This window comes from Tigriopus californicus, chromosome 9 (assembly GCF_007210705.1).
Source record: "Tigriopus californicus strain San Diego chromosome 9, Tcal_SD_v2.1, whole genome shotgun sequence".
NCBI classification, from domain to species: Eukaryota; Metazoa; Arthropoda; class Copepoda; order Harpacticoida; family Harpacticidae; genus Tigriopus; species Tigriopus californicus.
In genome coordinates this window covers 2037580-2055065 of record NC_081448.1, presented here as the reverse complement: position 1 = coordinate 2055065, position 17486 = coordinate 2037580, and the positions used below count along the sequence as shown (strand labels likewise).

The following is a 17486-nucleotide window of genomic DNA, read 5'->3' as shown; positions in this document are numbered from 1 at the left end:
AAGAACCTAGAGACATTGGCAGCAGGTCAGGAACTGCTCTCATCCCTAGTAGGTAGGTCGGTAAATAGGGCTGAGGGCTGGCCACTTCAAAGTGGAAGTGAAACAAAAATTATTCATGATGGGCTATATTGTATGGATCAGAGACTCAACGGCTCGGAAAAGTGGATGGATATTGTGCGTGGCACAGACTAACGGCCCAATGGGCAATGGCCTCCTCTTCCTTCCGGCCAAGAGCAACTTCCAACTTCCATGTGACACAATGCAGAAGACGAGGGAGAGAAAGAGTCACGAGGATAAGCCCTGAGTACAGTCCAGGAATCCCATTCAATTCACAAAAGATACAACCCACTTCAATTTTTCACCCACCCAATTTTCAACATTTATCTAAATATGGCGCATTCCTCACGTGGATCATTTATCCGCCAAGTGAGGTCAATCATTTGAATGAATCCGGTCCATCCTTTCTTTCCCCGAGTCCTTGTAATCAGTTGTTGCAGTTTTGAGGGGCTGACTTGGTCTTCAACAAATTACGGCCGAAGAATCGACTTTCGGGACTTGGATTTCAGGTCGTAAATTGCGATTCCATTCGGCGGCAAATGGCTTCATCGATTCAGAAATTATTGCAGGAGCGTGCTGATGTTATTGACAATAAGGGCATTTTTCGGCAGATCCTGTTACAGCTTATAAATCGACCCTCTCTCCCGTCCCATTTGAAGGCATGTACTACTACTTACTGTACGAGTGTTCTATGTAGTGTGTAGAACGAGGTGTTGGTGGGCTTGCCAAGATGGTCGTTAAATGCAAATGCGAGGAATCTCTAGCAGGATCAGATTTTGAATTTTAAATGCGGCATTTTATGATCATTTGTGCTTTTTCGCGTGGCCAATCGAGTCCCAATCGATCGTGAACCTCGCCCACCAAGACGAAATGGAGGTGTTAATTTGAGAAGTGCATACCTTTTCACAAACAACCCCATGTGGAAAATATCGTTTCACAAAGTAATCAATCAAATCTGTGGCTTACTTAGTCATTTTCTAGGTAAGTGCGCTAGATTCGCATGTTACGCCTTGAGGTAGTTGCAATCAGGTGGTACGTAAATTAACGCACAAAGGTAGAGAATCTTCCCTTGTGCTCCAAGCAAGCATAAACTTAAAGGGCCTATTTTCGAAGTTGTGAATTTGTAGCTCAGTTGTTGCCAACCGTGGGGAAATCAAGTTGAGTACTGTAGAAATGCATAGAGTTACATAGAGCATTTTTTAAGGCAGGCAAGCTGATTCTAGTGTCGACTGACACAGGGTACCTCGCATAACATTGTATGGCTAGTGTGATAATCTCCACAACAAAATTCTAGTTTTGGCTTGGCCGATCAATTTCCCTCTGTCGATCTCTGTGATTAAATATTTTAATCCGGTTTTTAAGGACCCTGTATTTGAGTATTGATGGGTCAAGTCAAGCTATGGGATGAGGTAAAGCAAAGCGCCGGATTCCAAAATGGCGACGTCTCATCTTGACCTAAGGGTTGCCTGGGAGTTGTGTTATTGTTTTAGCTTAATCCAGAAAACTAACGTTGCAAGAGCAGAATGTGAGGAATCGCAAACTTGAAATAATCTAAGTGAAAAAAGTAATTATGAAACCTTAATTTCATGCACTGTTAAGTTTTGCATTTACTGTCATGATAATAAGACGCAATTTATGTGATAGCAGGCAAAGTATACTATTTTTATTTGTACTAACTTGACTTTGGCTTATAAATTTAAGCATCATTATTGTAAATCTTAGTAGTAATGCAGATGTTAGGTGGCGCTCGAGTCAGATGACGCCACTTTCTAATCCAGAACTTTCCTTCAGCTGCTGAATTTGGCTCGACACATTAGTGTATTTGTGAGAGTAAAATCGAAGCCTTTGAAAATACTGTAGGTATTCCTAGCACGAGAAGAAAAGGCCAGCCAAATCCGTTCAACAGCTCACCATATTGCTACAGTTCATCGCGGTCAGTCTTTTTTCAGTCAGAAAATACTAATTTCTACGAAATTGATAGGAAAAAATTGATTTATATTTTTGACGTGTCCGGACTCGAGTCCGACCAATTTCTCCAAAATCGAATAAAAGACCCGAGTGCACTCGGACTCGAGTCCAGACTCACCCCAGCACTGGTTCATTTGTCGAAAATTGATTCAGTCAACGAGATGATAAATCTCGTCATCAATATAGAGAAAAATCCCCTTATTAACATTCTCCTTTGAGCTAAAAAAAAAAAAAGAATGCCCTTCTTTTTGGTTCATTTTGACCTTCATCATCCACGAGTCCATGTATTGTCAATAACAAAAAGGAATCTGGACCTTGGCTTTTCACTCTTTTTTGGGTGTCCCATCTTCCTTGAGTCCCTTTTTCTTGTGTGCCCTCGTCGTCTGATTTCTTGGAACCAATTTATCTCTGTCATTCTAATCAGAGTAATCCAAGCCTTTCTCCTGTTACTTTTTTGGCAAATCCGTTTCCTTGGCATTACTTTATAGCACCGAAGCATTACTCCCAAACCCACCATAGATGAGCATGGTCTGAAACAGTGGTACAACTGACCTTTTGGTTAGGATTCCACTTGGATACACTTTTTACCACGTCAGTGTAGACTCACAAATCCCCACTAATTGTGTGGAGAGCCAATTGATCCCGATTCCAAGCACTACAAGGTATATGTGCTTTTGTGCGGATGTCTGGTGGAGCTGTTTTTCCTGGAAGTTTCTCTTTTATCTCATGGGAGCGCATTAGTCTTCCCAGTTCTTTTCTCAAGTGTCAACTTATTGGCACTTGTTAGTCTTGGTAAGCAATAGTGGATGAAGGTGGATAGAGATGGTACACATTTGGCCCAGATCGACTAAGACATAAATTACAACTCCATCCTAATTCCAACAATGGACCGCGGTCATTTGCCCACGACTCATGTGTACTACGTACCACTCACTGAAGGAAGCAGTCTTTGTAAATACAGTAACAGACTCGTCGATCCAATGGCCTTTCTTATTGATCACAATGTCCCAATGTGTTCTGGCCTTAATGAAGAAAACATAGGAATGAGTTGCTGCGTACATACGTTGTGCTAGCTCCAAGAAAGCCCCGACAATGATCATCCATCTTCTCAGACTTGGAACGTCAATGAGAGAGGAACCTAGGGCGTAACGGTTGTTTTTCAAAAATAAAGAAAAGTTCTTGTTTTTGCACCAGTATCCTTGGGCGATACGAAGAACACTGTTGAAATATCACCAGCTAACGATGTTGAATTATTGAAAAAGGAGGGTTATTTCTTGGGTGCTAAACCACAAACAATTACCTGATGACATAAGTACAAATTTGTGGGAGCTTTGGACAAAGTAGCTCGTTTTGGGGAACACATGAAAGTCCCATGAACGCTTTAGCTTGCACTTGGGAAAAACAACAATCATATTCATTGATATCCTAAAATGAGACGGATAAATGTGCTTTTGGACTTAGCTTAGTTACGCTTACAGAGTTCTATAATAACAATTGTTTATATAAAACCTTAGGGATTTTTTTGGGATGTCTTAAAACATATTGAAGGTAACTAGAAAACGGGAAAACAAATGATTCAAACTACAAGATAAATTTATCATGAATTGAATCCAGCCAGTGCTTATTGTTGGCCGCTCAAGAGGTCCTCAATACAGTTCCTGACAGATTCCCATGATTTTTTTTCTTCCCTTTTCCCTCACGAAGTCTCTTCAGTTTTCTTAAATGTTCGTTCACTTTTAGCCTGATTTTGGCTTTAACGAAGAAGGCAGGGTTGTCAATTTCCCCCCGTTCGCTCTCAATAACTCCAACGGAGCACAGCCACACATTGTTTAATTTTGGAAAGCAATGAACGGGTTTTGAAAACGTTTTTCAAAATCAAACACTAGATGGAGGCAAACATCTTCATATATCAGGGTGTCGAAACTAGAAAATAAATCTTAGTTCAAAGGTGCTCCTAAGGACTTGGAATGACGGAAAAGAATATGTGTCGGCACCCTGATGTTTCCCGTCTTCTGGCTCCATTTAGTGGATCCATGTGTTTTAATGAATGCAAATGAAAATCAAACTGAGAGCAAAACTTAGACTTGACCCTATTGAGACCCATGGCTTCCGAATCTGAAGCATATCTCTATGAATTGAGATTAAGTCAGATCTATTCACTGATCAATGTCAGTGGTTTCCTTATAATTTCAATCCATCACTTGCTTACATCTAACTCACTCTAGCAAACAAACGAATAATACAGGTGATTGTAATAAAAAAAAGAGATGATTATTGGGAGAAGGCCAAAAACTAGCCGCAATGTTAAGGGGGTGTTTGATTTTAATGTGATGTTTCCATGTATGACTTCATTTAAGAAATAAATAACATCGTTTGAAGACTATTGTTCTAAAGTATCTCACAAAATGTCGACCGCAACACAAACACTCTACATCATGTGATATTTTGTAAGGTCACAGCAAAGTTTTGTTTTGAATGATCTTTATGAATTCATTTCAAAGATTCCATGAACTGAGTATGCTTCAAAATGCTGCAATGAATAAAATAACCAAAATGTAAAATTGAAAACTGCACCTACTAGCTGATGGCCTCAATTATCATTTTTGCCAAATTACCTTTGGTTATGATATTATATTCGGTTTTTACATCCTTGAGACAAAAGTTGTTATTTACGTCAAATGACAATGAAATAAATCATGATCTCATGGTCTCTAACGTTACATGAATTGTAAAAATGATGAAGGAAAAAAGTCCTGCTTATTGCATAAAGCAACCTTTTAATGATTTTTCACAAGACCAATCCTTTTGTCTTCTGAACGGATGAAATGATGATGTCTTTTTACAAAAAACACATCCAGGCGAAAAAAAGTTACTTTCTCATCAGTCATTTACCAATAAGACATTGGACTCGGCGCTTGTATTCTTTCGTCAGTGTCGCTGGTGTTTGGGGATGTTGATTTGCCGTTTTCCACTCGACGCCTGACGCCTTCCCATGCATGCCCAAGGCGTTGGATGCTCAAGCAAGTGAGTTGAAGTCTGTCATTCTGGCCATCCTGGACGAGTCCCATGTCATCGATTGGCAGAGGAGGGAATGCCAAAAATGATGATACTCTTCTTCTTCGTCCTCCACTCCACTTCCATCCACCATCCACCATCCATTCGACTCATGCACACGTACATACAACTGTATGTACATCTGCGCCAGGATATAGAAAGGTGGGCTCGAGATGAAACGCTCGGCTCTAATTATTGGTAAAATCTGGCCAATCTCTTCTCAAAATATGGCACTGCATTCTCGACGAGCGGAAGCTAAAAGCAATAACATGTCACCCAAATGAACACAGACTTGGCCAAATTTGACTGGGTGGCAAGATGTACTATTGAAACATTTTGAGGAGCCGTTGTAATACATCAAACAATCCCAAAATTCCGAAGCATGCACATGTGTGTACGGTTGAAGCAACTCCTACTTATACGATGTGTATGCTTGTCCGTAGTTCAGGCGACAGTAAGTATTATGTAGGTAGGTACGAGGGGACCAGTTTGTTGATTGATAAAAGAGACACAAGTGATTGGCGTGACATCACTGAAGCGGAAAAAGGGGAACAGGATTTCTTATTTCAGGATCACCAGGGTTGCGAAGGAGCCGGTGCCAATTAAAAGACATACGCAAATGAACAGGGCTAAATGAAAAAAAATAGCATTCATTGTTAAAGTGATGTCCGGACAGGATTTTGACTTTGGCCCTCGTTATTCGTCACGAATACATCATATGATTTGCTGTGAGATTGGACACCCTGGATAGAGACTGGGAAATCTCTTGAAAATATTCAATGCAGGTCCCTTGGATCCTTTTGGATCAACCTGAATCTGTAATTTGATCAATGTCTTACTTATGCATGACTAGGTACGTGTATGTGTACTACTACGTAGCATGTGAGTTGAAAGCAGGCAAACTAAACAAACACATTCGATATAGGCAGAATGGTACTATGTACGTACAGTGTCCCAGATTCCCCGGGATCTCAGGTTCCATATTTTGATTCCATTCCTTGCTTGACTTTCCCCCAAAACGAACCGTCTTCGTTATGAAATCCACTCACAAAGGAAGTGCGGCGAGAGGCCGCTTTGTGAAATTAATTCAACTTCATTCCCATTTTCATTTTATCTCTTCAAAAATATCACTTGCCTGCTGCTTTGCTACCGCGTACACACTACATAGTACGAGTAGTAGTAGTAGTAGTAGTAGTAGTAGTAGTAGTAGTAGTAGTAGTAGTAGTAGTAGTAGTAGTAGTAGTAGTAGTAGTAGTAGTAGTAGTAGTACGTAATAGTGGTAGTAGTGCTGTACCATTGGCATGCTTTGAAAATTCAGGCTTCTTTCATCTCGGCCAGGAAAGTTCCCCAAAGGCGCAAGCAGCTCCTTACAAGAGCAAGAGAACGAAAAAGAGAGAAGAGAAGGGAAAAATCCTTTATCTTTTGGAAGCCTACCCAAAATGTAGTGCAAACAAATTTCAGCCATTCTATTCGTTCAGTGCTCTCCACTCCCCCCTCCCCCCCCCGGTGCTTTTCATTCGCTGTGCCTCGAAAAAACTTGAAATTTTCCTCGACTCACTACTCGCCTCATGCGACCTCGAACCGAACCTCCTTGCAGTTTCGTGCTTGGTGTGGCCTCAAAGCAAGACGGTCTGCCATTTCTATTTTTCCGGCAGCTCTTGAAGCTTCTAAAAAAGGCAAAAATAAGTAAAAATGCCAGAAGTCGGGCAGGGAGGCCATCCTTCCTCTGGAGTCGGTCTCGAGTCCGCTTGGCCTCTCACAAGTTTCCTCATTCCACTTTATGGCCACACAAAAGGCAACTTCAGCCTCTAGACTACTACTCGTACTTCTACTTCTGCTTGACTGTCGCATTGAAGTCTATGTCGGTGCCTCCTATGGTTCTAAAGCTTTCCTCCTCTCCTTGCCCATTGTTTCCTAAACATAAAATTCGAGGCTGCTCTCTCACTACATTTGACTCGACAAGTTGCAGCCTTGGTAAACAGCCTTATGCATTGCATTGTGGGAGGAGGGAATTGCTGCCAACTACGACCTCTAACGTGGCGATAAACCCACGACGAGACTCCTCCTCCTCCTCCTCCTTCTTTTCCTGACCTCCGAGGACACATTTCCGCCATAAACATCAACAAAACAAAAACAAGCAGCCTCGGTTCGGCCTGACTCTTCACGGTACATCCTCAAACGAGCGAACCAACCAAGTTCGTGCCAGCCTCGGAAAGCGAGAGAAAGAAACGGGCGAAACGAGGCCAGGCCTCGCTCAGTCTTTGATGGTGATGGTGGTGGAACTGTCGGTGGGTTGAGGCTTGCGGCCTCGTCTTTCCCTTTTCCAGGCTTTTTCTCTTTATTTGCTTTGCTTGAATGCTAGGAGAGACACAGAGAATGAAAGAAGGAACGAAAGAAAGAAAGACGAGTCTCTAGAGTATGAGGCTTTCCATAGTTGGCTCAGTTGATCAAAGAGGTTTTAGAGTATCTTGTCAAGGGGAAGCCATCATTTTCAGATCAATTTGGAATGATTCGCAAAAAGTGGGAAAAGCCATCAAATATCGCATTAATTTCACGGTGCTGCCTTTTTTATGTTGTCTGCTTGAAAGGGGTTTATCATTTTGCTTGCTCAAAGTCGATTGTCGACCAACATCCGTTTACAAAATTTGTCCAAAAACAGAAATTTATAAAAACTACAATAATTTCATGTCACTTGCCAAATAATACCAAAGATTTGGATGAAGTGGCTCAGAAATCGAAGGCCGTAAAAATTGCCATTTCAATCTCAGATCAGATCAAACTCCCAATACGAAATTGCTGAAATATTGCTTTTTAATGAGAAATTTCAACCCGTGTTCCAGTATTAACGTCATGAAGGGACTCTAGTCCTCTCTCTGGTTAGGCAAAGTTCTACCCTGAAGATGAGAGAAACATGGTATAAGCAGAGAGCTTCTTCCTTCCTCTAGTGTGCGACTGTGTGCGTGATGGTGTGTGTGTGTGTGTTAGCTTGCTTGGAACTTGGTTGGAAATGCCTTGAAAAACAGTCTCTTTGTTGAGAGAGAGAAAATGGTATTTTCTGGAATAACATTCGTATCCATTTCGCTTGGATCGATCCCAAGAAAAGGGCATCGAGCCAAAAAGAAGAGACCAAAGCAGGTAGCCATTCACTCACGAAGGTGCGCTCCGTTGGGAGTAAATTGCGTTTCTTATCGATGACGGATCTCGCAGTTTTTGCAAGTCAAATTTGAAGGGCGACTAATCCAATATTTGGCTCCGATCCTTAATTTGGTGCCAGAATTAATGTCCAACTTCCAGCACTTTGAGGGCCAGACTGGCCAAGCAGTGGGCAAAGTGTCATGCATTTAACCCCCATTGGACCGCATTTCCATAAATCACAACCTACTCTTCGACCAAAGGTACGACAACTGCGACAACTTGACTGTAGCAGATATTTTCGTGGCTTATCCCCTTGACCACTTGACCGCCTCGCCTTATGCCTCAACCAATCTGAGTTGAGAATTTCGGTCGACGCAGAATTTAATTGGTTCTTGGAAGGGGTTAAGCGGATAAGCCACGAAAATAACCGCTTGTATGTACGCATGTGTGTACTGCTCAACTGGTCAGGGTGGCTTGCCATGATGACGACAATGATGGTGGGAAACCGGTAGGAGTGGAAAGGAAATAGAAGTAGTGGTAGTGGTGAGTGTGGTGAAGTTACTTTCATCGTCTTCGGGGTTTTCACCATTTAAGAGGCTCCAGAAACCTATAGCTGGCAGATGTGATTCCCTTGAGAGAGAGAGAGAGAAAGAGAGAGAGAAAGAGTGGACGTCCTCGGCGAGATTGCCATCCAGTTCACCACTCCGAATGACCGTATCCGCTCCCTTAGGAGCAATTTTGACCCTGCGATTTATGTACTGGCCAAAGCTTGACCATTGAGCAGTTGTCCCAAATATCACAAAAAGTCCTGGAGATGATGAAAATCGCACTGCTTGAAAAAAAAAATGCTCACTCTTAACCCATTGGTAGCTCTACAGCTTTTTGGAGGGAGCATCTCCTCCATAAAAGTTACCTCAACCGGTTAAAAGTAGCAGGGTGACCACTCTGCGTTGGATATAAAAAGTGGTTCAATTTTACTGGTCATCCATTTGTCGGTCTTTCGCTTTGAATTTTGCAGTGTCTGCCGTCAAGCCATAACTTGGGCAGTAATTCGCTTTTAGCTCCAGGGGAGGCTATAAAGAACAGGAGAGCCAATGTTCCCTCGGGCCATTATCGGAAATACACTGATTGACTTGACCGATCATAACACCACATAAAGACCCTCTACGGAGTGCTCGCTTTCCCTCTATCAGTTGGTATCTATAAATATCAACGTTGGTGACTTGTTCTTAGCAATGCTGGGGTTTACCCATTGTATTTGTACTACCACATTGCTCTCTGGATCAATGGTCCTATACGGCGTCTAAATGACCTTATGATGACCCCTCGGGACAATTTGTGTGACTTAATGAAGTGAAGATGATAAGGATGAGACACATGGGACACAACCAATAACATGTACCAGGCCATCGACATAAGATGATCATAGGGTGCGCCACCCCCATCATGTCCCCCTGCTAATGGAGGTCAACTTCGATTGTTGTCAAACCGACAATAAATGGGAAAGGAAGCCAAGTTATTTATAAATGTGGGGAGAATACCTACAAACTATGTGCGGTTAGAAAGAAGACTTAAGGAGATCGATAGGAACCAAGAAGTTTTGTACCCCGATATCGAGTTTCAAGATCCATTAGGAACATGATCAAGGTTGACAAATCTACATGCTTCTCTCCACACACGGCATCACAGATTCAGACCGAGTAGATCCGCTTGGAGCCCAGATTATTCGGCGACTCTGGCCACATTGTCGTGTCTCTCGTCGATCCAAATCTGTGCTATTTGAGGGACAGTGAGTTTGAAATTGTTTTTTGTTGTTCCAATTTCCTGTTTCCAATGAGAAAAAGGGGAGAGAAGAGTCAAACAACATAATCTGCCTCGAGGATATCCCAAGTATGTCAGTCAGTCAGTCAGTCAGTCAGCCAGTGCCATGCACTTCATTCTCAAGATGATGTTGTTGCTACTCTATATCCTGTATGTCTGGATATGTCGACATAACAGAAAAAAAGAGTCCTCCAGCCAAGAGTAGCTAACGGTTTCTTTTCCCGGCGGTTTCTCCTCTCAATCCCAATAAGCAAGCAAGCAACCAAGTAACGAGTATTACGTGGACCATTCAGTCGATGCGTCGAGCATCAAGTCAAAGTGACGGGTCAATCTAAATCAATGGATCCGCGTTTGACAGGGAAAGCCTGAAATATTAGAATCCCGACATTTGAAGGACAATCTCCGAGGCGAGGATGCGCTTTTTCCTCTTTTGCTCTCTTGCTCTCTCCCCCTCAAAATTGAAGATGAACCCGATTGAAATGGAGAGACAGAGACGAGGAACTAGTACGTAGAAGAACAAAAACGAGGAATACCCAATGAGGGTCTCATTCAGGACAACACATATTTAAAATTTTGATGGCTCCATTCACAAAAGGGGCAGAAAAAGAGTCCGGCTTTGACATGTGTTAATATCGGTAATGGAGTCGGTGGTTGGTGGGGTCAAATATTGGTTCACGGATTGAGGGTCCATTGCCCAACTGTTCCGAGGGTCAAATACGCGTGGCTGCTAATAGATATAGTAAATGCGGCATGCATCTATCTCGAACTCGATGCTGGCTGGACTGCCTCCTATGATGATAAGGAACGAGGAATGCCGCATGTTTTTGGCTCAAGACAGATAAACCACATGGTTATGGAGTATGTGTTCGTCGTTGGAAAAAAATGCCCATGCAACATGGCATGTGTGGATTACGCGGATTGGGTATGGGTCTGCAACTCCGCAACTCCTCAACTCCGCATTTCAACATGGGGCGCTTCCTACTATGAGAATGAGGATGAGAGCCAGAGAAAGAGGGAAAAAGCAATGCTCATAATATGTGGTTACAGTTTTGCATTTTAGATTACATGATGTCTGCGGGAGAATAAAAAGAACGAGATGCTCGCACCATCATGGTTGTCTTCATGGGCTTCATGATGATTGTTCGCCTTTTGCTCGACGGTGGATCATGGACGATTAGGACTGCTCTGCTCGTTGTGCTACATACTATCATGGTTTGCTTGCTTACCTACTTGGTTACATGCTCGCATGCATCGGATATGGGACGACCATTCGCATGTCTCTCAAGCCTGGAATGGTCATCACCATCATCATCATCATGAACATTTTCTTCGAGTTCGGACAATTGTATGTGAGTGTGTGTCTTTGGCTCATCTGCATGCCGAGAAGTACGTAAATTCGTCCAATACTTTCTTCGCCCGAAGTTCATCCTTACGTACAGCCTGTAAAGGGCAAATTGGAGGGCATTTCCCTTTAAACAACGAATACCTCTTTCTGAAACCAGTCAATGAAAATTGGTTCGAGATTGAGGCTGTGATGTGTTCGGGATGCAATGCTCAAGAAGCCTAATGAACGCCTTGAGTGATTCAAGTCAGGCTGTGGATGGAAACTAATTGAAGGTTTCTTCAAAGATCGCGTGTGCATCTCATATCTCCTGAAATGGTTGTTGAACAATACCTTCTGGCTGTTCGCAGTTTCATGGTTTTCATCGCAATAATAATGATAATAATAACGATCCGAGCTGCAATGCCAAACATAAACTTTCGAGCTCTAGTCGACAAATCCATGCTCCGTTTAAGATCCCTCAATAATCGAGTACGAACGTACGTACACGTACGCCTGTTGGAGGCGGCATTTCGACAAAAGCCATCATCATCATCATCATCATTTTCGTCATTGATGTGTGTTTGGAAGGGGAGAAGCAATTTTCCCGTAAATGACGGGTTACGCGAAATTGCCTTCAAACACCAATTTAACTCCCATGACCACCCTAGGAAGGAATGACGAGTGCACACGTGCATACAAAGTTCTTCAATCAAGCCACCCTTTTGCCATCCAACCAACAACCGCCAAGGTCCTTCTTCTCCATGTCTATTTGAAAATAAATGTCTCTATGCACACGAACAAGGGAAGGGAACAAAGCCAGGCAAGATGCATAACTTTCCATTAGATTATTCAGAATCTACAGGGTGACCCAAAACCGGAGCGAAACATCTCGAGCCAATTCATCCCATCCAGGTCTACTCGATCACCCGGTATCCAACCTAGATATATATCTGCCTATGACTTCTTCCACACCCTTTTTCACGCGAGGAAAGAGTGCTTATCTGAAAATGGGTTTAGCACCGAGATTGAGTCAGTGAGCTTTGTTAAGTGAAAGAGAACACCTCACACGAGATACAGCCCCCAAGGCCCATTCAATGATTCACGAGCATCGGATGATGACGCCTACCCCAATGAGTAGGCGGAAAAAGAGCTGGATGTTGGTATTGATGAATACCGGATCTCGAACTTTTTGGTCGATCGTTGGTATGTGGTTGATTCATGTGGGTCAATGGTGATCCATATGGTAGAGAAAGAGACACAAAGAGAGAGAGAGAAAGATCTCTAGTCTGATTGATGGCTCATCAATGGTTGGCTGGCTCGGGATGCTATCTCCAAATCACAAAGTTTTCTCAACAATTCAACGAGTTACGAGCAGAAAAGTCTTTAATTGCTCTCATTGCGAACTCTGCTCGCGTGCCGCCTCCCCAAACTAATTGCAATCAGACTAATTGGATTCAAAAGGAAAAAGAGAAAACGAACCAACCAACCATTGGAGTAGAGAGAAACGAAGAGGTACCACTATTCGCAACATTCCGCAGAGTTTTGGTCCATTGAACGGATTAATAGTATGTGGAGGTTTCCAGTGTAGAAGGCAAAGGCAAGACGCAAGATGGTTGAGTTGGTTGGTTGGTAGGGTCTATTATGCGAGCCGACTTGCAATGTTTTCAATGAAAACATAAGCCAACATCTAACATCCTCATCAAACATTGGCAGCCTCAAGTACGACCAACATCATCGCGGCGTCTTTGCTAGATGCCGAACTACGTATGTACAACAACGAAGAAGACGAGTAGGAAGAGGAGGAGGAGGAGGAGGAGGATCTAGGAGGAGGCAATTTCCTTCAACTTGATCATCGCTCAACATTATGTGAATGTGTGTGTGTGTGGGGGGGGGCATTTTGGGTCACTCCAAAGCTCTTGACGTGCCTCCACTTGCAATGTTAGAGTTCTGCCCACGATCCCACTATTATACGTACATCGCACACACTCATACATACTGCTAGACAATTTTTATCATTCATCGTCTTCTTCCATCCATCCACAAACACAAGATGATGTGCCGACTCTCGGACTCGGATCCAGCCTTGCTTTGGGATTGGGTTGTGAGTCGGCCTGGCTCCACTTGATTGTGTGTTCTCTGTGCTTATTTGTCGTAAACACCGTTAGTGGGCAGGGTTTACGACAAAAGCCTCTCGCTTTCGCCTCGCCTCTTTCGCCTTCGGCAAGCAGACTCCGAACTCTTGGTCGGCGGCCATTCATCCATAAGCAACCTCCCTCCCTATCCAATACAGTACACAACAAGCAACACAACAAACACACCAGGCACCACCCGAAGCAATGCAAGCATAGCAAGGCAGCCACGAAGGCAGTCAGCAAGGAAGCAAGCAAGCAAGCCGTTCTCGGCTTGTCTCCTCCTTCTCCTCCTTCTCTTCCTCCTCCTCCTCCTCCTCCTTCTCCTCCTCTTGCTCCTCTTCTTTCCCAAGCTCCTTCGTCTCTTTTGCTTTTCGTGGGTGAGAGAAGCATTTATTTTCCTCGGGAGAGGCCTCTCTTTCTCTGCCTCTTGTGTATCCCCTCAAAAATGTTGGCTGGCTGCCTCACTTTTCTCCCATTGCTATGCACCACCCAACTTCCGAGGCCAACGGGAGCAGGACAGGGAAAGAAACCGAGACCAAGACAGAACAACGGTACACAACATGATTGTGATGGCCAAGATGCTAGCCACGACGACGACGACGACCAGGCCCATCGGGCTGGGACCGCCGGATGGAGCGAACCTCGGAGACTGGCTTTGGTGGGTTGGTCGCCAATGACCATTCCATTGCCTGTGGAAAAAAGACCGAAACAAGGCCATATGCCCGGGCCCAAAGAATGCCCCGCCTTCCATCCGTTGCCCATTGCTGGCCAATGGAGTGTTGTGTTGCTAGGATGCCTCTCCATAGGAGGCATTTCCAGCTGTGGAGGCTCTTTTCGAGGGTCTTACTTCGGGGGTACTTACTATACTTTATCGTTAAGTTTAGGACTCCAGGGCCTCCGTGGAGGAGTGCGTATCTAGGGACAACCAACGACAAGGGCAATGGTTTGCAGCAAAACAAGCTTGGGACATCATGGACTTTGTGGGTCTTGGAGGATGGCTCGGCTTTCCTTCTGTTAGTTCTGGCGTGATGGCGGGTTAGGTTGATGGTGTGGCCTCGTTTTTCCGACGAGGCATTCTCTAAAGTTGCTTGCGTTACTCTTTGCCTCGTGTATCCTGATCTTTAGGAGCTCTTTTTTGCCTTTCCCGCCCGGCCTTGGAAGCATGAAGCTTTAGAAATGATGGCCAGAGATGGAAGATGGAGGCGGGAGGCTGGAATGGCACAAGCTTTGAGTCTCCCCCATACCCATGATGGTGTTTGGTCCTGGCCACCCACACACCCACCTTCTTCCCTCCTCTCGTTTTATGGGCAGTCTGGGAATGGGCAGTGAATGGTGGAGTTGTAGAAGTGGTAGTCCTACTGCTACTACTACTACAAGTAGTAGTAGGGTAAGTCTTTCATGCCATGTTTCAAAGGCCGAACGAGAGGGCCTCACTCCCGATCTGGTGCTTGGTACTCCTCGTGTCTTTCTTGGCTCTCGAGGTCCCCATTTGGATAGGCGGATGGTGAAGGAATTCTTCTTGTTCCTCTTTCGCTCCACCGTGGGCTCTTCGTTTTTCTTTCTTTCTTTCTTTCTTTCTTTCTTTCTTTCTTCGTTGGCTTCCGTTCCAGGCATCCTCGTCGAAGTGAGGTCATGTGATTGCCAGCCTCCATCGTCTTCGTTCTCGTTCAGGCATTGTGTGTAGTAGTGGCCGTAAATGCCGTTTGCTTACAAGCTGGCTTGCTGTGTATCGTCGTCATCCACGGGTTGCGTGTGAGTAGTTCTCTTCCTCTGTGTGTGTGTGTTCACTTCCAATGGCTGGAGAAGGTCTCGCTCGGATGCGAGGCTCTTCTTCTCCTTCTTCCTGTTCGTTGTTCTGGCTGCTCGTTTGAATGCGCTTGCTTCCGAACGGAGAGGCAAAGCCCTTTTCTCCACCTCGCTTCTCGCTCCTCGCTCTTCGCTTCTCCATCGAGACCGAGGAAATTGAGGGAGATCACTGGGCAGAGAGGGGCTCACAATATCCCATCGTCGAGGAGCCACGAGGATCAAGCTATGCCCACGACCGCGGGTGGCGCTGCCAAAGAGCAGAGGCAGCTTTCTAAAAGGCATTTGCCGGCATCATGCCCGTTTGCATCCTTTTTAGCGGAAGTAACGGAGATGACGGTCGCTTCTTTTTTTGGTTTGTATGCTAGCAAGCAAGCAAGCAAGCAAGCAAGCAAGCGTCTTGCTTGCTTGCTTGTATGCTTTGCTTGCCTCGTGGTGTACTACTCTTCCGAGTGCCATCCAAAGTCGTGGAACAACGTGCTACATACACGCGGCAGTCGTCGTCTCCTGGGGTGGATGTGGTGGAGGTGGTGGAGATGGTGGAAGTGGTCGTGATGTTGCCAGTAGTGAGGCCACCACCAGTAGTGGGGTCCTAGTCGTAAAAGGGTATTATGAGAGGCAACGAGGAGGCAAAAGGAGACGAGGAGAAGAACAAGAAGAAGCCGAAGAAGAGCCTGCTTTGCTTTACTTGTGTACCAGAATGTGTGTGTGTGTGTGTGTGCGTGTCTGTGAGTGAGTGAGTCAGTGAGTGTGTATGCGTGTATGTGTGTGTGTGAGAGTTAGGGTGGCGATACAAGAAGAAGCTCTTCTCGTCCATAGTGCTCTGCAGCAGCCTTTTGCTTGCTTTCTTGCCGCCTCTAAATAGGCTGGCATCTTTAATCTCCCTTCGGACTTGCTCCAAACGAGTTGAGCGGGAAACATCTCAATTGTTTGGCACACTCGAGATACTGGGAACACTTTTGACACTTCACACCGCGGGTGAAGAGGTTAAAAGCCCATCATCACTTGCATAACCCCTTTCAACCACCACCACCACCACCGCCATCATCACCACCATCATCCCAACAATACAGACTCATTGCCATTGTCGAGTGTCGGAACAGAGAGATCCAATTTCCAATCCTTTATAAAGTGTCAGTGACAACCCATAAATTGACGAGTGATCATCATCATCATCATTATCATCATAAATTCATCATCACTATGCTCGGCGGTGCCACCACAATGGGCCTACCCAATGGCAAGCAGTTTCACCGCACGAGCTCACCTTTAGATCTGGAAACCTGGCGGGACACGTTCCTCAATGCGAATTCCGCCAAAACTGTAAGTCCCAGTTAAGTCCCAATTCCAAAGGGGTATGAATGGGTACATACTATGCTTAGACATTTCATCATCAGCATCATCGTCGTTAGCTTGTTATGGTAAACAAACTTGACACTCAGACAAGATCTCAAGGTCTGGCTGGCACTCTGGCCTCCAATTAAAGGAGGTATTTGGCCAAACATTGCTCAAGGAAGGAGTCCAGGAAAGTGAAACATGAGAAGAACACCCAACTCGTCGTAACTGCATTTGCCCCCTGATCATCCGTTTAATCTAATCCGGACGGAAGAAAGGCAGGAAACACGGCCAAGAAGGGAAGTACGAAGGTACCCTAGGATATTCTGGCAAAGAGTTGCAAAGTCTACTATTGGATCGCAAATGGTGTAAACACCCACAGACACCCGCCCAGCATGAGCCTCTTCGCTGGTGAGTGAAGGTGTTAAGTATTCTGCATTTTGCACACACACATACAAATCCGCACAGACTTTTCCCTTCGGACTCCTTGACACGAACTGGAGATGAAACCCTTAAAGATGCGATAGAGGGAGAGATAGAGAGAGAGACAGAGAGAATACACCCACACACCAAAACTGAGACCAGGATCATTGCACAATAGTGGAAAGATTTCTGGAGGGAGAAAAGTTGGCCATTGTTGGAGATGGAGTCAATCACTCAAAATGAAGGGTAATGAATGAGCGACTCTAATGAGACAAAATGCTATAATTGTGTGCGGTTTTGGCTGGCACATGGAGCAGAAATCCGAAGTTCTTGGACACTTTCAGTGAATTGTAATAAATCATAGTTCAAATTGTCAAATTCGAATTGTGGCTAGAATGAAAACAATTGAACGTTCATTACTGTGAATGTGTGAT

The 17486-nt window shown here is 44.5% G+C and overlaps 1 protein-coding gene across 7 annotated transcripts in view; it reads left to right on the top strand.

Annotated features, from left to right (window-relative positions):
* The first annotated feature begins 732 nt into the window (after positions 1–732).
* Positions 733–17486, top strand: part of LOC131886817 (forkhead box protein P1-like) — a 33981-nt gene continuing 17227 nt past the window's right edge. For 2 of the 7 annotated variants that reach the window (XM_059235225.1, XM_059235223.1), the window contains exons 1-2: positions 15630–15821; positions 16368–16617. In XM_059235225.1, the coding sequence (XP_059091208.1) occupies positions 15811–15821; positions 16368–16617 (261 nt within the window). In that variant the 5' untranslated portion in view covers positions 15630–15810. Of the gene's footprint in view, positions 1039–15628; positions 16618–17486 lie in introns of those variants that run through there. The other 5 variants (XM_059235224.1, XM_059235228.1, XM_059235227.1 and 2 more) reach the window with 5 other exon arrangements.